Source organism: Caretta caretta, chromosome 6, assembly GCF_965140235.1.
Source record: "Caretta caretta isolate rCarCar2 chromosome 6, rCarCar1.hap1, whole genome shotgun sequence".
NCBI lineage: Eukaryota > Metazoa > Chordata > Testudines > Cheloniidae > Caretta > Caretta caretta.
The window spans coordinates 81,835,627-81,861,456 of record NC_134211.1 but is presented as its reverse complement, the minus strand read 5'-3'; the positions used below and the strand labels follow the sequence as shown (position 1 = coordinate 81,861,456).

The following is a 25,830-nucleotide window of genomic DNA, read 5'->3' as shown; positions in this document are numbered from 1 at the left end:
TGTGCTGCAGTTAGGAGGTATGTTTGTAGCAGGTGTAGACATACTTGAGCTACCTTTGATCTAGTTAGCCTGATCTACTTTAGAAGCCTTCAGTCATGTGCTTCAGGGTGTATCTACACTGAATTCAGGAAGTGTGATTACAAAATAGGTAGACATATCCAAACTACCTTTTGATATAGCTAGATCAAAGTTAGCTCAAGGAACAATAGTAGTGAAACTGTGGCAACACAAGAGGCTGCACATGCTAGCCCCATCCCCCAACAGGACTCTAGTGCAGATGTAAGAGCAGCCAGGCCTTCACTGCTGTTGCTACTTGAGCTCACTTTGATCTAGCTACATCAAAGGTAACTCAGATAGGTCTACATATGTTTCAGTCACACCTCTCGATTGTAGTGTAGACATATCCTGAAACATGACTGAAGGCATCCTAATGTAAGCACATCCTTTCCCTACCTCTAGATAAATTCTGTTAGCAACATTCTAGAGACCAGCATTTGTAGGATCACTCAGGCCCCATTTAAGCAAATGGAGCTTAAATGCTTTGCCAGAAAGGAATGGCCTTAAACACATGTTTCTGAGCATGAGTGTAAGTGTTCTGGTGAGTTGGGGCATCTTGCACTTGCTACCAGGAAGAACTGCTGCTACTGCTCTTTTACAAGTCACCTAATAATCAAGCAACTTCCAACAAAACAATAAAGTATAACTGCAGAATGTAGAGGCTGTACTAAGGAATCTGAGTGAATCAGTATAGCATTATTGTGCTATTCTGAAAAGCTATTTAAAAACATTAACACTAGTCTTTTCATGTTTTAGAATCATGTACAGAGAAATGAAGGATTCTGATAAAGAGAAAGAGAGTGGAAAAATGGTAAGACTGATTTTGGTACTTTTGTTAATCCCTACATTGTGTGGCTGTTTAAACTATAACAAAACAAATCATTGCAGTTTGTGAAATGCAACATTTTTTTAAAAAGCACTAACAGTTCTTGAATATTTAGAAGATATGAGTGGAAATTTTTGTCAATGCATGTTCCTAAAGAAATTGTGTATAATGCATGTGAAATCTTTAGGACTTTACAATCAGGAAAGACCAACATTTGGTGGTTCCTGTTGTAGGGTTGCTGGTCAATAGAGCATGTGGAACAGTACCTTGGCACTGATGAATTACCAAAGAATGACTTGATAACCTACCTGCAGAAGAATGCAGACTCAGCTTTCCTGCGCCACTGGAAATTAACCGGCACTAATAAAAGTATTAGGAAAAACAGAAATTGTTCTCAGCTCATAGCTGCCTACAAGGTATATGTCCGCATCCAAACATGTTTTTTTTTGGTTGGGAATGGCGGTGTGCTTCATTTTGCAGCTTTGAAGGCTCTTGAGGAGGAGGGGTGTGAGATGTGACTACAAAATTGCTGTATGGTTCATGTGCCAATATCAAGTTTAGTCTTTGCTGGCTCCATTTCTTTTACATGCCTTTTTGTCAGGAGCATTAATATTAAAAAGCACTCAGATCATAGTCTGGACCATAGTACTGTTTGTACTTTTAAAAGTTTTAATTCTCTAAAAGGCTAAACACAATAACCCATTCTTGTTCGTAAAGTGACTAATTTACTTTGATACACTGTTGTAAAAATACTGGTCTCTATATTTTCATTCTAATAACCCTTTTTACAGGATTTTTGTGAGCATGGATCCAAATCTGGATTGAGCCAGGGAGCCATTTCCACTCTTCAGAACTCTGATATTCTTAGTTTGGCAAGAGAACAACCTCAGGCCAAAGCTGGTAGTGGGCAGAATTCCTGTGGTGTGGAAGATGTTCTGCAGTTACTCCGTATTCTGTATATAGTTGCAAGTGACCCTTACTCAGCACGAACTTCTCAAGAAGGTTTGTAATTAGCCTAACATGGTTTATTCAGCACTTTACTGAAAACAAAATAAACAAGTTCTGTTCATATTTTCAGAAGGAGATGAGCAGCTTCAGTTTAATTTTCCACCAGATGAATTCACAAGCAAAAAAATCACTACAAAAATTCTGCAACAGATTGAGGTAAACATCATATAAATGCTGTAGTTTTAAGACTGTTTATATTCTTGATTGCTTTGGTTGTATGAAATTTAATAGCTGATTTGGTCATTTAGACTTCTGGATTCTTTTGCCCTTATTTATCACAAAGGTAAATTTATTTCCCTATTTTTAAAATCGTTAACTTTTTTTTTAAAGCAATACAGTCTAACTAATCCAGATATAAAATATGATGGAAAAAGAAGAATCTAATAATATTAAAGATTGCACAAATATTGTGCCCTCCAAGCCCATGAAAAATAAATCAGCTGACCCTACTAAAATGGAAAAATCTTCTAGCTGGCACAGACTTTTGTAGTTAATTTTTCAAATTTGGGTCTTGATCCTGCAAAAACTTAGTATTTTAAGCACATGAGTAATCCCATTGAAATTATTGGGTCTGCTCAGATACTTAAAGTCAAGCACATACATAAGTATTTGCAGGACTAAGGTCTTATTTGTCACTTACATTTCAGTAAATCAAAAGTTTTGCTGTCCTAGCAATTTATCCAGAGACGCTGTGAAAGACCAGTGAGAGGTACTTAACTATCCTGAAACAACTCCATGCTCAGATCTTGATATGTTAGTTGTAGATGGAATCCCTGACTTTGAAATCTGTATAGATGTACCTACGTTGGAAGAGGTTTGTTCTGTGATAAACAAACTGCAAAGTGGGCTTGATGCTGGACCTGATGGCATAACACCTGAACTTCTCAGGTACACCATAGAGCCCATAAGTGGGCGTCTGTGCATACCTTTGCAGGACAATGTGCAATTACTGGGGACTCTGCTTCCAACGCTAGCTTCGGCTATGCAGTATTATCATCCATAACAGATTCTAAAGCCCAAACTTCCCAGCTGGGATGCTGCTTAAGAGTCACTTACAGAAGAGCACCCATGGGGACACTGCTCAAAGAAGAGGAAGTGACTCACCTGGTGCAGTAACGATGGTTCTTTGAGATGTATGTCCCTATAAGTGCTCCACAATCCACATGTGCATTCCACTATACGCACACCCCGAGCACGGTTGCCAGAAATTTTTCCCTCAGTGGTACCCATCAGGGCGACTCGAGCGCCCTGTGGTGCTATATGCTCAGAGTGCTGGTAGAAAGTAACCAGCCCACCCCATGTCCCCTCAGTTCCTTCTTACCACCTGTAACATTCGCTGGAACAGTTTTCCTTGCTTCAGCAAGCTCTCTCAGTGGTCTTCTTTTCCTTATAATTGTATATAGTTTGGTTAGTTGTAAATAGTTGGGTTTTTTTGCTGGTTTTAGTGTAGTTTGTTTAACTCAGAGTTAGCGGAGTTTTGTCCATTATACAGTGCTGAGGAATGCCTGGGTTGCCAGGCTTCAAGACCTTCCCCTCCTGCAACAAGGCTATGGCCCTGGGTGACCTGTACACCTCCCTGAAGTGCTTGGGAAAGGTTCATGTTGGGGACTGCTGCCAGATTTGCAGAGACTTGTTGGTTTTTATGGACAACACTACAGACATGTTTTATCTCAACAGGCAGGGAGGGGCTCACTCTTCTTCCCTGTGTCAGGAAGCAGTTCAGCTGTGGGAGTTTTGCATGGGCCACTCAATCCACCTTCAGGCCTCTCACCTTCTGGGAGCACAGAACTGGCTGGCAGATGGCCTCATCAGGCCTTTCTCCAGTCATCACCCGAGTGGTCCATTCTTCCAGGTGTTTTCCAGCAGTGGGGGATTCCCCCGATAGACTTGTTTTCAACCGAGTACAACAGGAAGTGTCACCAGTTCTGCCTCCCTGTGAGGCCACAGTCTGGGATCTCTCATGGATGCCTTCCTGCTACCGTAGTCAGGTCACCTTTTCTACGCTTCCCCCCATGCATCCTGCTAATGCATAAGGTTCTACTAATGATCAAGTGAGACCAGGCCCGTGTCATTCTGATAGCCCCAGCATTGCCTCACCAACATTGGTTGACCACTATGCTGGGCCTGTCAGTGGCAACTCCAGTCTTGCTTCTCTCAGGAGCATGGTCGACTGCTCCTCTCAAACCTCAGATCCCTTCACCTGATGGCCTGGAAACTCCATGGCTAAATCCTGGAGAGCAGGCTTGCTCAGAGCAGGTTTATCAGGTCCTGTTAGGTTGTAGGAAGCCCTCCACCAGGGTTACTTACCTCTCAAAGTGGAAGTGGTTCTCGTCTGAGTGTCCCAACGCAGAGTCTTGCCTACGCGTTCATCAGCACAGGAAATACTCAAGTATTTGTTACACCTGGAGCGGCAAGGGTTAGCTATCTCCTCAGTCCAGCTTCACCTCTCAGCAATATTGGCTTTCCACCCTTGGGTGGATAAGCAGTCCATTTTTTCATGACATGTCTATCTAGTTCCTCAAAGGCCCAAAAGGATTATAGCCCCAAGTGTGTGAGCCAGTTCCTCCCTGAGACCTGTACCTGGAGTTATCAAAGCTTATAGGACCCCCATTTGAAGTGTTGGCAACGTGCTCCTTATTATACCTCTCGGAAGGTGGCTTTCTTCGTGGCCCTCGCTTCGGCCAGAAGGGTCTCAGAGATCTGTGTCCTCACATTGGAAGGATAAGGTGCAGTTACGTCCTGACCCTAGTTTCCTCCCGAAGGTGGGTTCTCAGTTTCATAGCAATTGGACAGTCTTCCTTCTTGTTTTCTACCTGAAGCCATATGCAAATAGGGAAGCGCCACATTGCATGTCGGACAAGCCCTAGCTTTGTACATAGAAACTATTCTGTAAATCCACCCAACTGTTATAGTGGTAGCTGACAGGATGAAGGGTCTCCCCATCTCTAGTCAGAGAAATTCATCCTGGATCACATCATGCATTTGCACATGTTATGATCATGTGTCTGTTCCGCCACTAACTAACCTGACTCCACGTTTCATGAGGTCACAAGTTTCGGCAGCGCCATTGCCATTTGCAGTGCAAATGCCATTGCCATTTGCAGTGCAAATGCTATTCAGGACATTTGCAGAGCAGCGACTTGTTCATTGGTGCACGTGTTCTCTTCCCATTACGCCATCACTCAACAGTCCAGGGACAGTGTCAGATTTGGTTGAGCTGTTTTGCAGTTGGCCTGTCTATCCCACCACCTGTGCAACTGCTTGAGTCCCTTACAGTGGAATGCACATGTGCAATCAATCACTCAAAAAAGAAAAATGGTAACCTTCTGTAAGTGTTTTTCTTTGAGAGTTGTTGCATGTGTCCATTCCATGACCCTCTCTCCTCCCACTCTACGTTGGAGTTGGCCAGAAAGAAGAAACAGAGGGGACACGGGGTCAGCTGGGCACTTTATACCAGCGCTATGAGCGTACGGCACCAGAGGGTGCTATAGGCGCCCCAGCGTGTACCATTGAGGGAAAAATTTTCAGCAACTGTGTTCGGGGAGTGTACGCACCAAGCGTGGAAAGGACATGTGTAACACATCACAAAGAACAACATTTAAGGAAGGTTAGTAACTGTGTTTTCTGTTCCTGGAAAGGTTTTTATACATATCTTGGTTGCTCAGCTCTAGCTGTGAAACGCTGTCGTCCAGAGCAATTGGGCTCCACTGTTAGGTGATCTACAGTGGATGCTATACTTGCTCTTTGTCTTTTATCTGAGATCCATCACAAATTCCATCATCATTTGACAGCAACATATGTAGATCTAAAGGCAACCTTCAGTTTTGTCCATAGAGCTGCTTGTGAAAGGACCTATGAGGCATTCCCGACATCCTCTTGAGGTTAATTCAAGATCTGAGTAATGACTCGGGCACAGGTGCAATGGGGGACGCATAGGTCTGACAGGTTTTGCACTAGATCTGGGTTGAAGCAGGGATGTGCCCTGGCCTTAGCCCTATTCTGCAATGCAATGGATTGGCTCCTTGAACATATCTTTGCCAGTACTGGTAAAACTGTCAGTTCAACTCCTTTTACTGACCTGGATTATGCGGATGATGTTGTTTTCTTTGGCCAGGATGCAGATGACCAGCTTCCAGCATATGGAAGCTGCTCTTGGTCTAAGGGTTTCTTGGGCAAAAACAAAAATCCACTGTCGGCACAAAAGTTGTGATACAACACATCTGTGCTGCTGGACAAACTGTGAAAGTAGTGGATGATTTCGTCTGTGTAGACAGTAAATTGTTATTAAATGGGCACAGCTAGCCAGACCTTCTAAGGAGAATAGGTTTAGCAGCCTCTGTCATGAAGGACCTGCATAGGGTCTGGAGCCAGAAGAAGGTGAAATTATAAACCAAAGTATGGATTTATCAAACCTGTGTGCATCTAATCTTCTTAAACGGATCTGAAACATCGACATTGCTTAAACAAGACAGCAGGAGACTGGAAACATTTCATATACAGTAAAAGCTGTTTTATCTAGCATGTTGTGGAGGAATGGGGGGTGCCGGTAAGTGAAAAATGTGGGTTAACTAAGAGGGAGGGTGTTTGGGTGGGGATGGGGGTGCGGGAGAGGGTGCAGGGCATGGACTCTGGGAGGGAATTTGGGTGCAGGGCACGGGAGGAGGTTACGAGTACCGGATCCAGAGGGTGCTCACCTCGGATGGCTTCCCACAAGCAGTGACCTGTCTTGGCTGCTCCTAGGCGGAGGTGTGGCAGGCAGCTCTGCGCGCTGCCTCCGCAATTCCCATTGGCCAAGAACAGTGGCCAGTGGGAGCTGCAGGGGCGGCACCTGCAGGTGGAGGCAGCGCACAGGGCAGCCTGCCACACCTACACCTGGGAGCAGCTGGGACAGGTAGCCGCTTGCGAGAAAATGCCTGAGGGGAGCGGCCCCAGATCCAGCACCCTGTCCTGCGCCCCAAGCCCCCTCCCGAACCCAAACTCCCTGTCAGAGCCCGCGCTCCACATCCCCTCCCACATGCCAACCCCCTACCATTCCTGCACCAACCGGACTGTAAACTGGACTTTCAATGAAGATCAGAAATGCTGGTTCATATAGCATTCCGGTTGGTGAAGTGCTGGATAAATCAGCTTTTACTGTACATTGCTAGTGGTGACTGCTGGGCATAACATGGTTTGATTATATCTGTAATAAGGATGTATTATTGAGAACTGGCCATAAAAGGATTGAAGTCCTCATTGGTTACTACCAGTTAACATTTTCCAGTCGTATAGCCTGTTTCCGAGATGAAGTCTCCATATATCAAGCCCTGCAGATCAGACTTGAGGTCAGGAGATGAGATTACTTGGCCATGCACTGCCAGTGGCCATGTGGTTGTCCATGATTAACCTGGCGGTATTAGATTAGTAATTACCCTCTAGAGCTTTTAGACACTTGGTATGAAGCCGTATAATCTGACCACCGACATTGTTCGCTACAGACCCTGGTTATCTAAGAGTGATGATGGAGGTGGTGTAGTCGAGGCCAATGATATGCAACAGTGAAATATAATAACTAGGTTGTGGCTCCGCTAGATCCAATCAGTGGAGTAATTTAGGCCTAATTTGGAGTTTGACAAGGAGCTGACTGTAGATACAAAGCTGCCTGCAGAATTTTGTTCAGGTTTATGCATTATTAACTTAACTCCTGTTCCAGGACCACAGTCTTCCTTTGCTTATATTTGTGTAACATTTTGAGGGCATGCCATTGCGTAGGTATAACTCCTTTGAAGACAATAGCATTGCATGGGTGTAACTGGGGGAAGAATCTGGTCTTCAGTATCTGTATTACTGATATTGAAAGCTAGAAAGAACTTGATATTTAGATCAGACTGAGCTTGCAAACTGGCACTTAGAAAATCCATCTTTTTATATGTAAACTGATCAAACTTGATATGAAGCTGTTGATGCACAATAAAAATGAAACTTGAAGATATGCTAATTTTAAAGAGTGGAAGCACATTTTATATCTAATAATTCTGACATTCCTGATTCTTAAAAATTCTTCAATTCCTCCACTCATTTTTTGTGTGTGTGCTTTAAGGTCAATCAAAATTTCTTCAATTTTTTTCCCTCAGATATCTAGATAATGGCCTCAGGCTCTGTAAATGAGTTGCCTGAAGTCTTCAGGTTTTTCTTTTAAGTTTTTCATGGTCCTATGTAGGGCATCCAGGTGCTTACATTATCTTTGCTGTGCTTAATCATTCCTGCAATATTATTGAGCAGATCAGGAGAAACTGTATTCTCAGGGGTGAAAAATGTTGCTCCTTGGTACTTCTATCCCATCCCTTGTCCCAGTGGTTCATTGTTTCTCAGTGGATGGCGTGCCCTCAGGCATCTTACATCCCACTCAGACAGAGTACTTGAAACGTCATCAACCTTTTCATTCACTGATTTTAAAAAAAATGATTTTTACCCCAGCAGGCGTAAAAAGTCGGTTCAGAGTAAAGCTTGTTCTCTGTGCATCTATCATGTTGTTTGGCAACCTGACCCGGTATTTTAAACAGTTATTTCTGTGTTAAATTACAGGAACCATTGGCACTAGCAAGTGGCGCTTTGCCAGATTGGTGTGAACAGTTAACTAGCAAGTGTCCATTCTTAATACCATTTGAAACTAGACAGCTGTATTTCACTTGCACAGCATTTGGAGCATCAAGGTAAGAGACATGATCATATCAGAATGAATGGATTCTGAGATGTCTTGAGTGTTTAATTAGGTTTTGCAGTGAACTTGACTTCCCCTAGCATGAAAAATCGTAGGAGTGTTTTTCTTTGCATATTTAAGGAGTTTTTAAAATAAACTTAATTTCTAAGAAAAGGGGAAAATCTGTGAATGTTTTTAATAAGATTTTTTTGATAACTTACAGCTGTTTGTTTATGCACTGTGCCAAGGGGTTCTGGGGTGGATGGCCTTTCTGTGGTTTGATGTTCCATCGGAAACTTCATGTAGATCCTCAGCATGTCAATTTAGTTTGCATGTGTGCTGTAGCAGGCAGCTAAAGCTATAACAGCTGATGGTTTTGTTTGGGTCTCAAATCAAATAGTTTATTACTTGTTTTAATTTCAGCACAGACCACATTGGTAAGCATAGTTGTAAGAGAGAATAGACAATTAAGATACATTTGTGAGTTTAGTTTTATGTAATGAAAAGGAGAACGAAGCGTCATTGAACCGTGCTAGCAGAGACTCATTTTTAATAGTCTAGAACATTCCTAAAACTTTGTTACATTATGTGACACTTACAAACTACGTGATGGTGCAGCATGATATAAAGGTTTTATTGACATTCGTTTGGGATGATCTGCATAACTCTGTCAAAGTTGAATCAATAAAAATTGATACCCATATACCATGCCAGTATATTACCCTCTTCTCCCTCTAGCATTTCCTGTACTGAGCACAAGAAAGAGGAAAAGGGGACTTTTGGTCCCTTATATCAGTTTCAGTTTATATATACACACAATATTTTTGTTCTTTAACATGCTGACATTAATCCTTCAGGGTAGTAGTGTGAAACAATGAGGCTTGACATTTTCTCTGCCTAATGAAAAAAGTTCCTTTTTTTCTAGCTCCGCATTGCCATGAAATCTCAGAGTTTTAAAATCTTGGTATTTTTATAGAATAGTATATAGCCGTGATACTCAGACTGAGGCTTGCAAGCTGCAAGTGGCTTTTTAATGTGTCTCCTCCAGCTCTTTGCAGCACATGATATTAAAACACTGATTTAATTATTAACCAGTCAGGATGTTTTTACTATATTATTAATCAGCTGTAGTTGATAAAAATAATAATATTTGGTCAGTCATTTTGCTGTGAGAATAATGCCTACATTTATCTATTAAAATATAAAAACAGAAAATGAAACAATGAATTCACACTACTGTGGCTCTTTTGGGTAATGCTGATCACTAATTTGGCTCCTGTATCACTGAGGTCTGTATCAGTGCTATATAGAAAAGCTGAATCAGGAACATCCTAGGCCTTGGGCAGGTATAATTTGAAGGGAGAAGGAGGAAACAGCTCTTCAGCTAATGAATGTGGTGGCTGTTTGAATTTGCTCAGGGATTTGGAATATTGAAATACATCCTTGTTAGATGGATAAGTAGGTTTGTGATAAATTGCACTGGTTTGAGAAATTTAAACTGCACAAGCATGTGAAACATATCACATGGCTGTTATCTCCGCATTTATGTGCATGTGTTTATAATACATATAATACAAGATAAATGTTTTACAATGTTCTTTACATATAAAAGGCATCCTCCAGAGCATACTCCTGCAATTTATTTTCAGTACTTTGTATATGTTTCAACTTACAGAGGCTCTCAAAGCACTTAAAAAAAAATTAAACCTCTCAGTAGCCCTGTGGGATATATAGATTTATATAAAAATATATTCAGTGACTTGCCTACAGTTGAAAAGCAGCCAAGTGGGTAGATTAGGGAGTAGTTTGTTGTTGATGATGATGACAGAGAGTATGAGAGAATTAATAACAACGCCTTTGTATAGGTGTTGTTAATAGTAATTGCAGTTGTTCTTGTTTAATTGGTAAGGGCTTAAAAAACTTAACAGGGAGACCTTCCCTCTGAAATTCTAACAATTTAAGGAAATTATGGCTAAAATTACTTGATTTTTTCTATCCTTTACACTGTTATGTTTTTACTTTTTCTTCTTTTAACTACATGTGTGAATGACAGTGTTTCAACCTTATTTTTGCTTTTTCTGGCTTGTCGATGTGTTACAGAATTGGGTTATATAACCTAAAATACTCATCTTTATGACCAGTATAGTATATTCCTATTTCACGGACATAATGTGAGTTTTAATTTAATAAGTGTCTGCTTTGAGAACTTCAGATATACAGCACTACTGTAAGTGCAAAGCTTATTTCCTTTTATTCACTCCCATTGCAGTTAGTAGGAGTTATGCACTCAGGTCAAGTATTATATATCAGTGTTGTGTTTTGCTATATTATTCATTTAACACCAGAAGTTGAGGGTGATATTAATGCAAAATGAATTATTACTTATTTGAATTTATAAAACAACAAGAGGTATGTATCTAAACAGTCTAAGTGCCTCTGAAAATGTTTAGAAATGCAACAAATCAATACAGCACATAGTGTTTATGGTTTAACAGCATGACTTGCACATCTGCTTATCTCAGAATTCCCATGAATGAAATATGTTAATAACTTATAATTTTAAGAAATATTTATATTTTTTTCTGTTACCAGAGCAATTGTATGGCTACAGAACAGACGTGAGGCCACTGTTGAACGGACGAGGACCACAAGTACAGTGCGACGGGACGATCCAGGAGAATTCAGAGTTGGACGCCTCAAACATGAAAGAGTGAAAGTTCCACGAGGTGAATCCCTGATGGAATGGGCTGAAAATATCATGCAGATTCATGCAGACCGAAAGTCTGTTCTAGAGGTAAAACATGTCTCCCTAGCGGAGTAGTTTTAAAACACTTTTATGGAAGGCAGCTATGAATTATATAGCTAGCTGACCAACATTGAGTCTTTTCTTTTTCTACTATTTCTTTTCATTATTAACTTTCATTGTGTATTTCAGGTGGAGTTTTTAGGAGAAGAAGGAACAGGCCTGGGACCTACATTGGAGTTCTATGCACTGGTGGCAGCAGAATTTCAGAGGACAGAACTGGGAACTTGGCTTTGTGATGATGATTTTCCAGATGATGAATCACGTCAGGTATGGATCATTTTTACTTGTGGTTGTTCAGAGAAAAACAAATATTATGTGGTAATAAAAGTAGCTCTCTGGTACTTTCACTAGCTGTTGAAAGTCTTGAATCCATGTATTATAGGCAAGCCTGGTAGTACAGCTTATTATCAAGGTTTCCTGACACTTCCCATGATGACAGTACTCTGTTGGGGGTTTTTTTTGTTGCTAATAACTATGCCAAACTTTAACCATATAGGTTGAAATTTTCTATGCCAGGGTCTACCTTCGTTTGAATTTTTTTTGGAAGATTTCAGCTAAAATGGCTCTGCTGTTTCAGAGAACAAAATTAAGGAAAAATACATTTGTTTTGTCCACGTTAAGAAATTCTCAGTGGTGTTGATGAGCTCTAGTACGCCCCATTCTGGCATTTTCTAACTATTGAGTGCTTGACTTTCGTACTTTATCTTTTAATGTAGGGGTGGGCGTGTGTATAGTTACGTTGATGATCTAAGCTGAGAGAACATAGGATTAAGGTTGCTCTTCTACTTTTACTATATTTGGATTGCTACGTGTTAACAAATATTACAACAACAATATTGAGTGTTATATCTACATTTGAACTAAAATGAAACATCTGAAGGGTGTTTTTTAAATGTTTTTCTTCTGAGAAGGTAAATAATAGACTAATATAAACACAGTGTATATATTTAAACTCATCTAGCACAAAGCTACCATTTCTCCCCTTTTTCCTTAAATCCAGGTTGATATTGGAGGTGGATTAAAACCCCCTGGATACTATGTACAGAGATCATGTGGACTTTTCACAGCACCATTCCCACAAGATAGTGATGAACTTGAAAGAATAACCAAACTCTTTCATTTCCTTGGAATTTTCTTGGCTAAATGCATTCAGGATAACAGACTGGTGGATTTGCCCATTTCTAAACCTTTCTTTAAACTCATGTGTATGGGTGACATTAAAAGTAACATGAGTAAATTGATCTACGAGTCACGGGGCGATAGAGACTTGCACTGCACTGAAAGTCAATCGGAGGCTTCTACAGAAGAGGGACATGATTCACTGTCAGTAGGAAGTTTTGAAGAAGACTCCAAGTCCGAATTTATCCTTGATCCACCGAAACCTAAACCTCCTGCTTGGTTTAATGGAATTTTAACATGGGAGGACTTTGAATTAGTAAACCCACATAGAGCCAGATTTTTAAAAGATATTAAAGACCTTGCAGTTAAAAGACGTCAAATTTTAAGTAACAAAGGTCTTTCAGAAGATGAAAAGAACACAAAACTACAGGAATTAATGCTGAAGAACCCATCAGGTTCCGGGCCTCCGCTTAGCATAGAGGATTTAGGGTAAGAGATGTCATTTTTATATTTATACATACATTTATACACACAGTTCTGCTTAGTGGAATTACTAATATCTGTATGTACATTCATAAAATAAAAAATTCAGTTTCATTTCTGAAGATTACAGTGACATATTTATTTAAAAGTAACGGTGCTATCACAGGTTTTCTGGCAAAACCCAGGTTGGTTAATTACATTCTGTATCCTTAAAGTTCTTGCATAGTGGCAGCTTGAAAGTGTTTTTTGATTACCATATTAAATGATTGCTGTGCACCATGCATTGTTTGCCATGTGGACCCTCAGAGTAGGCTGCATTTCACTGGTGGATGAAATCATAACTTTGGATACAGTTTATGAAGCCCTTTACTAAGAAAATAAAACAGTAAATACTCTATTATATCAAGCATATATATGATGTATTTTAGAAACATCCTTTAAATGGCATTAATACCATTATGGTAATACCGTTATTGTTATTTAAAAACTTTAAACTCAGTATATGCTGTTTATATTTATTTTTTTCTTTTGGAACCCAGACTCCACTGGGTTTACACTGGTTCTCTCTGATCACAAATTAGAGTGACAGCTGTGTGTGTGAAAGCAGAGTCCACAACAGTGACAAACAAGAGTCTGGAGATCTGTAGGATTTGTCTGTATTATCAGTCCATTAAGGTTCCAGTCCTGCCACAGGCGACCGCAGGCAGATCCCTGCACTCTCACATATTCCCACTGACTTCAGAGAGGTTGCATGAGTACGTAGGGGTCCATCCACGCTGAGCCTGTTGCAGGATCAGGGCCTAAATGTCTCGTAACTTCAGTTGCTTCATGCTACCACTAATATTATCCCTGGAAATATTGAGAATGTTTGTTCCTGTTTGTATGATTTTAAACTAAAAGATGACCTACTAAAAAAGGTTTCAAAATGTAATGATCAAGATAATTTATGTTTAACTGTTTGAAACTTTAGACACTTGTCAAAGCAGAGTGGAAAAAGTGGCCTATGTGTAAATACACAAATCCATTGAAAAAAATCTATTTTTATCTTGTCTATTGCATTGCTTTCTAATATGGTGTCAGCGTTCATGTTCTTATATAAAACGATCCACAAGCTGTTTTCATGGTAGTAAGATGAGACACTATCCTTTTTTAGATAATAACAAATCTAATATTTGCTGCAAAAGCAGTCACTGATTTAAATAATCTATTAAAACCTGTCCTTATTTTGCAGTCTGAATTTCCAGTTCTGCCCATCATCCAGAGTATATGGGTTTACAGCTGTGGATCTCAAGCCAAATGGTGAAGATGAGGTAAGGAAACAAACCCCCTTACAGGATTTTAACAGTATGCCATCTCAGCAATCGTTGACTCTTTTTTATATCATGTGTATATTTTCTTTATAGATGGTAACTATGGATAATGCAGAGGAGTATGTGGAGCTAATGTTTGACTTCTGCATGCAGACGGGCATACAGAAACAGATGGATGCATTTAGAGGTAACTTAACCATAGCAGATTATGTGCACATTTAGCTGGATGTATTGGCATTCAGGATTTCCTGATTTAATGTAGTGGTATAGAATGTCACTCAAAACCACTGTTTTAAAAACAAACTGCATATGGTAAAAAAATAATTATTATGGTTCCTAACCACTACTAGCGTTAATATGTATAGTAAATGGAAATACTGACACATTTTAAACTCACTGTCATTTACTATTGTGGTGTATGCTATTGCTAGCAAATAGTTATATACACACAAATCCCAATTCTAAACCAAGCACCAACTGGTTTAAAAGAATAGATGATTTATTCAATTTAACCTAACCTAACTCTTTACCAAAAATAAAAAAGAGAGTTTTGGCATAGCAAACAGTTCATGCAACAGGCTGACTGTAGTGTTGACAATTAAAGCTGCTGCCATTATTAACTTTTGCTTTAAGTGTAGTAATCCTGTTTCTTCATTTGACTTAGCTAAAGAACCATAGTTTAAAAATATTACTTCTGGTTCAATGATTAAAATGTTTAAAAACTGAAATTATTGTGGATACATTCTTGTGACTATATTTTTTTACTTGTATCTTTATAAATTAAGATGGTTTCAATCGAGTCTTCCCAATGGAGAAGCTGAGTTCCTTCAGCCATGAGGAAGTTCAGATGATTCTTTGTGGAAATCAGTCACCATCTTGGGCAGCTGAGGATATTATCAACTACACAGAACCTAAACTTGGCTACACACGAGATAGGTGCCTATTAGTCTAACCTTGTTTTTAACATCACTTAAGAAATACGTATAATGATAACATCCATATATTCCTTACATGAAGATTCTAAATTGGAGGGACTGCTGATCAGCATGAAGACCATGTGGAACAAACATGGCAGTGGATGTAATCTTTGTATTTTTCCAATAGATAGTCTTAATTCTGGATGAGGAGTTTGAGGTGGTGGTGACAAAACAGAAAAATGAGATTGACATTCAGAAGAGTAGGTTAATAGAACCCCAATGTTGGCTTCTTGTCACAGAGATAACATTAATTTGGTTTTATTTTTACCTATATGGTGTCTAAATTGTAATTCATTTGTGGATTGTCCTGGAATCAATTTTTATTTCTATTAAGGAAGGCTGCTAGGAAGAACCCATGCAGTTTTGTGAGCTCCCACAGCTGGTTTTGCAGGAGTAGAATACAAATTAATTTTTCTTAGGTGTATTGGTGTTATAGTACTGAAGATGCTGTGTAACAGGGGTCATCTGTATACCCATTCTCTGAGCAAGTATGAGGACCTTATTAGCATATGCTGACTGATGCACTTCTAGATCATTGTCAGGGTGCAGTTCGTTAACTCTGTCATTGATCTAAAGGAGATGGGAGTGTCTCTTTGTAGGGAACCAGGGTTTAAAACAGTGATGTCTGTAGGGAAATCATGGGGGAGAAATTTTAGGCTGAGGTTTATGTTTTAGTTGTTGTTTGAGTTGCCAATAAAGTGAAAACACAGGAAGTGGGTATGTTTGAACACTGAAGGTTGAATTCTCAGTTACACAAATGCCCCTTTGCACCACTCTGGTGGTGTGAAATGATTTTAAAGTGTCCTTAGTGTAACTGAGACGAGGCCCAGTATGTGTGGATTCTGTTAAGAGCAGGCTTGGAACTCTGCCTAACTACCAATTCACACATAAGGAATAAATGGAGATCTGTTACTTCCATCTCCAGCAGTAACATGGAGAATTGATATGTCCTCCTGTAGGTTTTGCCATGTAACATCTGGCAAAGAAATTTTTAAAAAATATCATTTTCATCTTTTTCTTTCTTATAAATGCTTTCTGCTTAATTCAGTAATGAATTGGCATGAATATTTTAAACCAACAGTTTCCCTTTAAGTTTGTGTAAAGACATTGGGTTAATGTCTCAAGTTACAAAATTCTCTTTCCTTCATCACAAAGATTTTGTTGGTGTTCATATATGTTTAAATTTTTTTTTTAGTCCTGGATTCCTTCGATTTGTGAGAGTTTTGTGTGGTATGTCTTCGGATGAAAGAAAAGCATTTCTCCAGTTCACTACTGGCTGTTCAACACTCCCACCAGGAGGACTGGCTAACCTACATCCCCGGCTCACTGTTGTGCGCAAGGTATAGGCTCTTCAGGATACCTCTGAACTTAAGCTTTTTGCTTACAAAAAAACGACATCTGCCACTTAAATAAAACACACTGTTAATCTTATAGTTCCTCATCAACACTCAATATTTTCTGTTAGCCTTTCAATGCTAAACTCCACTCCAACTCTGTACTCTCGTATATATTCTCATAAAAAGGAACTAAGGAAATGTGTATGTAAACTAAGTACACTTCAATCTCTCCTAGCCTTTATTTGGTTGATACCCCCATCCTTTAGCATCTCATTGTTTTTACGTATGAAGTAGAGCTGGGTGGGAAACAGTTTTCCCATCTTATGAAAATTTTCAGAGATTTCAAAAGATTTCCCTTTTCACATTGGGGCAAAACTGAAACCTTTTGACATTTTTTCATCAGAATTAAGAGAGAGAGAGAGAGTGCGCACCATCCCAGAGTATCTAGTAGCCCAGTGGGAGAGGAAACCACCTGATATGTGGGACACTCGGGTTCAAGTCCTTGCTCTTGCCTGATTTAGAATAGGTACTTGAACCTCGATTTCCCACATCCCAGATGTGTACTGTAATCACTGGGCTATTTGGTATTCTGGGATGAGTTCCTCTCTCTCTCTCCCTCCCTCTCTGACTACAAATTCCTGGACCTTGGAAACCTTTCCAAAGAGAGTTACACTAAAACTGATACATTCCTGCAAAAAGTTTCAGTTGTGGCAATTTGGAATTTCACAACAACAAAATCTGTGAAAAAATTCCCAACCAACTCTAGCATGAAGTGGAGTGTAAATTTGACAGAGGAGAAAGGACCTATGTATTTTTATCATGTACGTATAATACAATAAACTATAGCAGTACATAAATAATAATCATCCTTCCCTATTCTCAGGTTGATGCTACAGATGCAAGTTATCCATCTGTGAATACCTGTGTGCATTACCTTAAATTGCCTGAGTATTCCTCTGAGGAGATTATGAGGGAGCGCCTGCTAGCTGCTACTATGGAAAAAGGCTTTCATCTCAATTGAATTGCTCTGTGCAACATGGGACATGAGAAACTGTTTGGTATTAGTGAAGCCTCTTGTGTTTGTGTGCAGAAAATATGATCTCCACGCTGTGCTCTGATAAGACTTACCTTTTTTCCACCTGTGAGGCTTTAGGAACACGTGGAAAAAGTTTGTTAGCTGCTAATGACAAAACAAATCCCTGTAACTACACAGCCAGCAAGTAAATGGCACAGAACACTGTGTGATGCTTCAAGGGCTTGCACGACTGGAAATTAAGGTGGTTCTCTTTGACTGTTCCAAAGAGCAGATCTGCAGATTTTCAGTGTTCACTGATATAAATTTCTAAGTGTATTTGTGTAAAGTTTGTCATTTAATACCTTGTACACTACAGTTGCCATCACTGATCCCTGTTTTGCTGGCTTTAGACTAACTGGTCAAAAACTTGCTTCCTTAAATCTTAGAGTTAATGGGCATCACAAGCTTTTTTTTTTTTCAATGGTGCTTGCACTATTGGCGTATTCTAGTGTTGTTTTTTCTTGGGGGGGGGGGGTTGTTTTTTGTTTTTGCATATAATCATGCACAAGTTTTTTTTTTCCTTTCAACTGGGAATATATTTTGATTTCTTAAATGCCCTGCTATAAAGATCAAATCCTTAAGTGTGTTTGTGCAGCTCAACAATAAAGCTATTAAAAAACAAAACAAAACACTGGTTCCTGGTGCAAGGCACACTTAAAGCAAGTTTTACTTTTGGTTGTACTTTCCTTGTATATTATAAACATTTATTTAACTTGTTGCAGTTTGAAATTTAAAAAAATTTCCAATGTGTATGCTCAACAATAATCATTAAAATGTTTGCAGCGTACAAAAGTGTCTCCTCTGAATATTTCTCTCATACTCCTCAAATATTAGTTACATAGATTAGATACCTTATTTTGATTTGGTCAAATGTAAGGGTTCTGAAAGCATTACTTTTGAAGAAATGTGGCTTATTTTTCTAAGTTTAAGAAAATAGAAATTGGGGTATAAGAGCAAATAAGTGACCTGTTCATTAGGGTGTCCGTTGGCTAAGCCAGGGCGTTCAGAGTTTTGCAGTGTAACTTTCTGAGAACTAGCACAGTGCTGTTTCAGTATTTTTCAGACATGATATGAATGATACTAAGTTTGCATATTGCATCAGGGTGAATGACTGTACCCCACAAGATGCAATTGATGTTTTTTGAGGGTGCAATGGCTGTCTTGATTGAACCATGTATTGTAATTTTGTTATGGTGGTCAGTGACTACTTATAAAGGTGAAGTAAATAAGATGTTATTACACTTTTAACAGAAGTGTCTTGAACCAATCAAAAGCTTGTAAGAAAAATGCATATTTTTCAGTCCCCTTCATTGAACAGTCTTCAGCAGGGGGTGTTTCCCATCTTCAGATCAACTGCAGACAGACCAGATCTGTGCTCTGAGCCTGGGCTTGCCTCTCAAAGAGCACTCCCCAGAATTCTAGCCTCCAGTTAGCACACGTGCAGACTCTAGGGCTCCCTTTTGGAGAAGAGCTTTCACAGGATTTTTTAAAGTGTTTTTTGTTTTTGTTAACTGTTTCCTCATTGGTTTAGAGGGCTCCTTCCTCAAAACTGCTACGCTCAGGTCCAGAAGTTTTTTAAGGAGGGTTTGAAGAACAACCCTTTTCCTCCCCCACCGCTCTTCTGAGAAATGGCAGACACACAGTAGACCACAGGAACCCAGCTCACAGCTGGCGTGTGGGCAGCTTCCCTGCAGAGATGGTTGAGCAGTCCCCACTGGTGTACTGAGACAGTTCAGCGGGCCTCCTGGAAGCTCCTTTCACCAAGTCCAGGGCAAAAATCAGTGGCATGGAGACAGGAGTAAGTAAGGAGTGAGGGTCAGACTATCTGACAGGGAGGGTGCTAGAATGAAAATTCTATGCAGCTGATTGTACTTTTACCATTACCAAATGGCTGTCTGGTGTAAGAACCAATGGGACCTACCTTCAATATGATAGTCTAAAAGGGAATGAAGATGGATAGTTTAAATATGGAGGTTTTCACCTCAATACCAGTCTGAACCTAGTTTACAGTACGAGGTGATTAGAAAATGAAAGTAATTACGAATTGAGTTCTTTAGAGACTTTTATGAAAGATGACGGACAGTTGTCCATGTCACAGTATTTCACTTAAAGACCAGTCATTGAGCTCTCTTTTACTGCTCCTAAAGATTTATAGATTAGTTTGGGTACATTTGGTCAGTACTAGGAAACTTACAAATCTGAGGCGCCTCTTCTGTAGATTTTATTCAAGACTTGGACAAGCAATGAATATAAAACATCTAATGGTAGGCTGAGGGTTGGGGGAAGAAAAGCTGTGATGATTGTGATCCCATTACTAACAATTGTGTGTGCTTCCCCAGCTGGCAGTTCTTTACACTGTGATGCTGCAGATGTGAAAGAATACTGGTATTACCAACCCGAAACTGACGTGTAAGTGGAAAAAATACCATAGTGAAAAGGAGAACCTTTATTTTCAAGTTTATAAGCAAAATACTAAAACATTACACTAAGAAAATTAAACTACTAAAGGAGCAACTTCCTTTTGGGTATGATAAAGAACAATTAACCGTTGTTTTACCATTCTGATTCTTTTATTAACATCATCGAATTAAGTGTCCAAATAGTTTAGTTACAACTGCCATAGTATTCAGGAACCTTTATTACAGCCATCACTGCAGTATTTGAGTGAACACAAACTTGACACTCGGTTCTATACAAAAGGTTATAGGATAAACCTGTTCTTGTGCGGACTGAACCTAGTAGAAGATTGGTCGTATCGGTACAGAAGTTCAAGAGCTTACGATACATACTTCCGAAAACAAATTTGAATGATAATATGGTATAAAGTATTAAAGCAAGATCTGAAACAACTTTGGAATTATACTAATATTTTCTAACTCATCTTCTCCATCCCTTATTTCTGGAATGAAGGAGGTGAAGCCTGGTCCATACCTAAAACTTAAGTTGACCTAGCTACATCACTCAGGGCTGTGCAATATAGTTAAGTCTAAACTCCACTGTAGACACAACTAGGTCCCGCCTCTGAAGTAGGTGGATTTACTACTGCAGCTGAAAGACCCTTTCTGTTGCTGTAGTAAATGTCTACAGTACAACGGCGTGTCTACAGCTGTGCTGCTGTAGCGCTTGTAATGTAAACATACCCTGAGATGCATAGCCACAGACATACAAGGCTTCATGAATATTTTTCCCCTAACAGAATTACAAATACTAAAACAAAATAGTTACTTTTTAGAAAGACAAGTGCTGTGTCAACTGACATTTGCCTCTTTGAAAAAGAAGTTCCTGTTGGTCCCTCCTCAGTCCCAATTTTTACCTTTACGTTGGCATGGCATATTTTGTTCTAGGGTTGAAGGAGAAAGGAAGAGGGAATATGCATTAGATTTCTTTGCTTTAGTATGTTCCAGCCAGTTGAAAATACTGCAAGATTTCACCTTTGGAAGTCTCAGAAAATAGCTGTAGGGATGTTTGTGAGGTTTTCAGAACGCTTTGTAAAATACGTTCTTCGGTAGGCTTGTTTCTTTCTAGCTTTCTGCCACTTTGTCAAGAACAAATAGAGGTGCAAGAATTCTATTCTTGTTGGTTTCCACAATGCAGCCATTTAACACCATTTCATCCAAAATTATATGCACTCGATCCAAGTTGAACATTATCTAGAAACATTTCAAGTTAAGTAATTTTTACTTAAGGTATTGAACAGTGTGAAGACTAATTCAGAAGAAAATCTTCACTGCCTTTGTCGCAAGCATTTAATGTTCTCAACCCTCTTCTCTGATTAAAACTTACAAGTGTGGGTATTTGTAAATCTGCACTTTGAGATTAGGTTAAATTTTTTTAGTAGCACGAATACCCATGTCAGACATAATGTTTTTCACCTTCTTATTGTGTTAGTCACATGTTGAAGTGTCAGTGGGAACGGATAACTGCAGTTGTCTCTCTTAGAGAAGACGAGGCACTGAAAGCGCAACATAATTTGAACAATTAATATCTGGACAAATTTTTTGGATAGGCTTGTCTGAGTTCACTGCTGGATTTTATGGAAAGAATAGTTTCTGCTTACTACAGATACAAAATGCAATCAGTAAGATACCACAAACTTGACTGTGACTATGAATAATGCTAAGGGTATGTCTACATTGCACCTGGGAGAGTCCCTCCCAGCTAGTGTAGACAGACACACTAGATGTTCTTGAGTTAGCATCAAGGTTGCAGTGTGGATGTTGCAGAATGGGTGGTGGCACAGGCTAGCCATCTGAATACATAACGATCATGTTGCTAGTTTTAGTGTGGTGTTAGAACTAGTGCGGGAGAGGCATGCTCTCAGCTGCAGTGTAGACAGACCCTAAAAGCACATTTGTGTTACTCTGCATTTCCATTAAACAAGATAATTCTTAAGTCTGTTCACTTCTGACTGATACCAGCATTTTCAAGGCTGACCATTGTGTATTTTTTTCCCCCTCCCGTAACACCACTTATTTGGCCTAATGGAAAAATCAAGTTTCAAACTTGTCTAGTTTTATAAGCTATGTTATTAGTCTATTGTAATTTACACAGAGGATAGCTAAGAGTGATTTCATTAATTTACACTCCTTTGTTAAGGAATAGAATTTAATAAAGGTTTCATTTTTAAAATGATTTTAAATGTACTTAGCACCTTCAAGATTTGCCTAGTGAAATGAGGCAACTGAAAGGCAAAAATCTGAAACTATACAAATGTGTGTCCTTTTGAGCCATATGAAACTCCTCCATTAACGTATCTTAACTGCTTTGGCCGTGGCAAATAAATAAGTTTTATACCAGCAAAAAAGTGTTCTAAACACACCAGTATTCATTGAACAAATGTGATGTGAGAAAAGTGGGGGTTAAGTAAAACACGTCCTGCTTTTCCTATTTATCTCTATTCTGTTAAATAGAAATTGACATTAAAAACTACTTGGTATCATGGCTGTCTCCATGATTCAGCACAATCTACAGGGGAAGAAGTTAAACCTCTCTTCTGCCTTGTCCCCACCTGTTGCTGCTCTTCAGTCTTTCCCTCTGCTCAACAGATCAATCACAGTTTCAGTTTCACTCCTTGTAGTTCTTGGCTGTATGTTGGGGATTCTGTGTATTGCAGTGGAGCCAGAAAGAAACTTCACATTCCAATTTGCAAACACATCTTTCAACAGTTTGGGGATGGTGGTTTTTTTTGTTTGGTTTGGTTTTTTGCACCTTCACTACTGCCTCCTGGAACTTGCTTGCCATGAATGTTGTTTGATAGTATGGCATGAGCTCAGAAAGACAGGTGGTCAGATTTAGTTCTATTACTCTGCATTCACACTAGTGGAACTCCACTGTCTGTGTACTCGTTCTGGCCCAAGTTTTCAAAGCTACTTAGGGTATGTCTATACTAAAAATGCTACAGCAGCACAGCTGTAGTGCTTCAGTGAAGACACTCTACAGTGATTGGAGGAATGCTGCTGCTGCTGTGGTTAATTCACCTCCCCTAGAGGCAGTACCTAGGACAATGGAAGAATTCTTCTGTCTACCTGGCACTACCTACAGTGGGGATTACGTTGGCATAATGACAATGACATAGTCTCTCTGGGCGTGTGGATTTTTCACACCCCCACAGCGATGTAGCTATGCTTATGTAACTTTTCAGTGTGGACCAGGGGCGTGGATCAGCATTCACATCACACTCCCCATCACTACCAGTCCCAGGCCAGGGAAACTAATGATCCAAGCAGACAAAATTCGGTGATTAATCCTGGTCATGTGCCACTTGAGGCACATTGTGCATACGCTAAGAAATGTAGATTAGCCCTAAATCACTTAGGTCTTGCAGGCGAGTGGAGCAACACCTACATACCTTTAAAATCTGGACCTCTGCATTTAATTTAGCCTATGCAGCTTGCAGGCTACAGAAGTTGTTGTAGCTGGCTCTCCATATGATACTTTTCAAAGAATGTCACTACCTTGCAAGGAATATTTTAGTGTGGAAACAGTTACAGCATGAGTACAATAATTTGGAAATTTATGGAAAACAGAATTAACCATTCTTAAGTTCCCATTCAGCATCACTACTGTGATGCAATGCTGTACGTGTAGGAAGGAGGGCCTATTAAATTCAGATATTAATCTACAGAGCTTCCATGAATAGTCCTAAAATGCCACTACAAACTTTTTAAATTTTAACTTTGTACCAAAGCCAAGTCATTTACACTGTCTGACAGAACTCTCATGGGAAAAACCCATCCAATCTTTAAAATAGCAAGACCCACACACAGAGCTCCTAGATCCTAAAATTTAACAGGGAAAATATCCCAAGTGAAACCAGGTACAGGAAGGAGAACTCACACTCTCTAGACCAGTTTCTCTGGATTACCCTCCCTGAAAATAACACACATCAGAGTGAGATCAGTGATTAATTTCTGAAAGTGTTTGTATTACCCCCCGATTTTCCAAACCCCAGGTGCCTTGTAGCAGGTTCACTCACAGATAGCGTTAGAGAAGAAATTTCAGCTTGTTTCAAAATTAATGGCATTGACTTTCCCTTTTAAGTTAGCATTTTAAAAAAGCTAAAATATACTTAATGGCTAGAGGCACATTTTTGTTACAGGGAGTGAAGTGGTGTCAATCTTTCCACCTGTAACATGCTAGCCCCGCCCTGTGAGGCAACATTCCACAGCTACTCAGCCCTCATTCCACCAGCAGTTGTCTCACCTGTGGCCTGAATTTGGCTAGCAGCTACCATTCCAGAGAGATTGCACACCTTGATTCTGGTAAATCTCCAAGCTTCCTTTGCAATTCTATTCCCACCTTATTTTCCCATGCTGCTCCTGGCAAACATTCAGCTTTAGACAATGAGCAATCTTGGCTCATTTCTCCTTTCCTGCAAGTCTCATGATGCCGGTCCTCTGCTGTTACATCCTTCTATACACACACTTAGACATTTCATTCTGACTGTACCCAGGCCACTGTGGGGACATCTGTCTATCATCTTCCTAGCTCTTCTACACCAGCAGCCCCCCTCCTGCTTGGCAAGAGACCCACACAACAGGGTGTAAATCATCCAACCTTTGGATGAATCCTGCATCAAGAGAAGAAAGTAAATCTACCAGATCAACGAGTGTGGGGAAAGGCTGGGCAAGGTGTGTACTTTGACATCTAAATCTAGCTTAGCCTTTACTAAAGGGCCACTTCCAGTGACGTTCCTGCTCTATTGCGCATAAATGTCTGTGTAAAAGTCTTGTATTAGTAAGACTGCAGCTATGCATTCAAAGACTTAAAAAACCTGGGGAGAAGGGGAAATTTTGTTAATTTTAACATATAAATAAAGCTCTCTGATTTCAATGGAAGTTAGGAGCCTAAATACCTTTGGGGATCTGGGCCATAATGTGCTGATCTGAAGCACTCATAATAAATTATAGGTCGATATATATGCTGAGTTCCATGTATCCTAGCCTGTAGGGGAGGTGAGTTGTATGGGCCCTGGGAGCCTACCTGCCACCCTGGAGCGTCCCTGCCTACCCTGAGCAGCGGATGGCTGTCCCCTGCAGCTCCATGCTGCGCTGCTGCTGGCAACAAGGGAGCGGTGCTGGGGGCAGGCTGAGGCAGCTGCTACACCTGCAGGGGAAGGAGGTGCATGGTAGCGAGGTACTCTGAGGGTGCGGGGCTTATCTTGGCTGGATCTCCTGAGCAGCAGCTTGGGGGAGGGGCTTGGGTGTGTGTCGTGCTGGGGAGGGCTCCCCCGCAGCTTGCTGCGGCTGGGGGGAGTTCTCCTTTCTGCCCCCCCCAACCCCGGGGCAGCCTGCCTGCTGCACCCCAAACTCCTCATCCCTGGCCCAGCCCCAAGCCCCACATCCAGCACCCAAACTCCCCCCCCTACATCCCTCCCTCCCGCAAACTTTTGCCCAGAGCCTGCACCCCAAACCTCCTCCCACACCCAAACTCCCTCCCAGAGCCTTAGGCAGGTGTGTGTGTGTGGGGGGGGAGTTGGGACTTGAACCCATTCTGGGCACCACCAAAAATTATACAAATTTGCCAACCCTGCTAGCCTGCATGTTGAAGAAAAGACCATTCCAAGTATGTAGATACATATTAAGGTTGGTCTCTAGGTGCTGTGCAGGGTGTGACTTGGAGAGCTGCCTCTACAGAGGACCTACTCTCTTCCT

General features: G+C 40.3%; 2 protein-coding genes across 14 annotated transcripts in view; one reads left to right on the top strand and one right to left on the bottom strand.

Annotated features, from left to right (window-relative positions):
* HECTD1 (HECT domain E3 ubiquitin protein ligase 1) overlaps positions 1–18,469 on the top strand; it is a 91,509-nt gene extending 73,040 nt beyond the window's left edge. For all 5 annotated transcript variants that reach the window (XM_048852427.2, XM_048852428.2, XM_048852424.2 and 2 more), the window contains 13 exons: positions 814–868; positions 1,117–1,299; positions 1,675–1,885; positions 1,962–2,047; positions 8,456–8,583; positions 11,163–11,364; positions 11,506–11,643; positions 12,377–12,984; positions 14,210–14,288; positions 14,382–14,475; positions 15,074–15,224; positions 16,461–16,605; positions 17,486–18,469. In XM_048852427.2, coding sequence (XP_048708384.1) covers positions 814–868; positions 1,117–1,299; positions 1,675–1,885; positions 1,962–2,047; positions 8,456–8,583; positions 11,163–11,364; positions 11,506–11,643; positions 12,377–12,984; positions 14,210–14,288; positions 14,382–14,475; positions 15,074–15,224; positions 16,461–16,605; positions 17,486–17,623 — 2,218 coding nt within the window. In that variant the 3' untranslated portion in view covers positions 17,624–18,469. The remainder of the gene's footprint in view (positions 1–813; positions 869–1,116; positions 1,300–1,674; positions 1,886–1,961; positions 2,048–8,455; positions 8,584–11,162; positions 11,365–11,505; positions 11,644–12,376; positions 12,985–14,209; positions 14,289–14,381; positions 14,476–15,073; positions 15,225–16,460; positions 16,606–17,485) is intronic.
* A 1,639-nt stretch (positions 18,470–20,108) lies between these two features.
* AP4S1 (adaptor related protein complex 4 subunit sigma 1) overlaps positions 20,109–25,830 on the bottom strand; it is a 42,381-nt gene continuing 36,659 nt past the window's right edge. For all 9 annotated transcript variants that reach the window (XM_048852415.2, XM_048852418.2, XM_048852407.2 and 6 more), the window contains one exon: positions 20,109–21,327. In XM_048852415.2, coding sequence (XP_048708372.1) covers positions 21,199–21,327 — 129 coding nt within the window. In that variant the 3' untranslated portion in view covers positions 20,109–21,198. The remainder of the gene's footprint in view (positions 21,328–25,830) is intronic.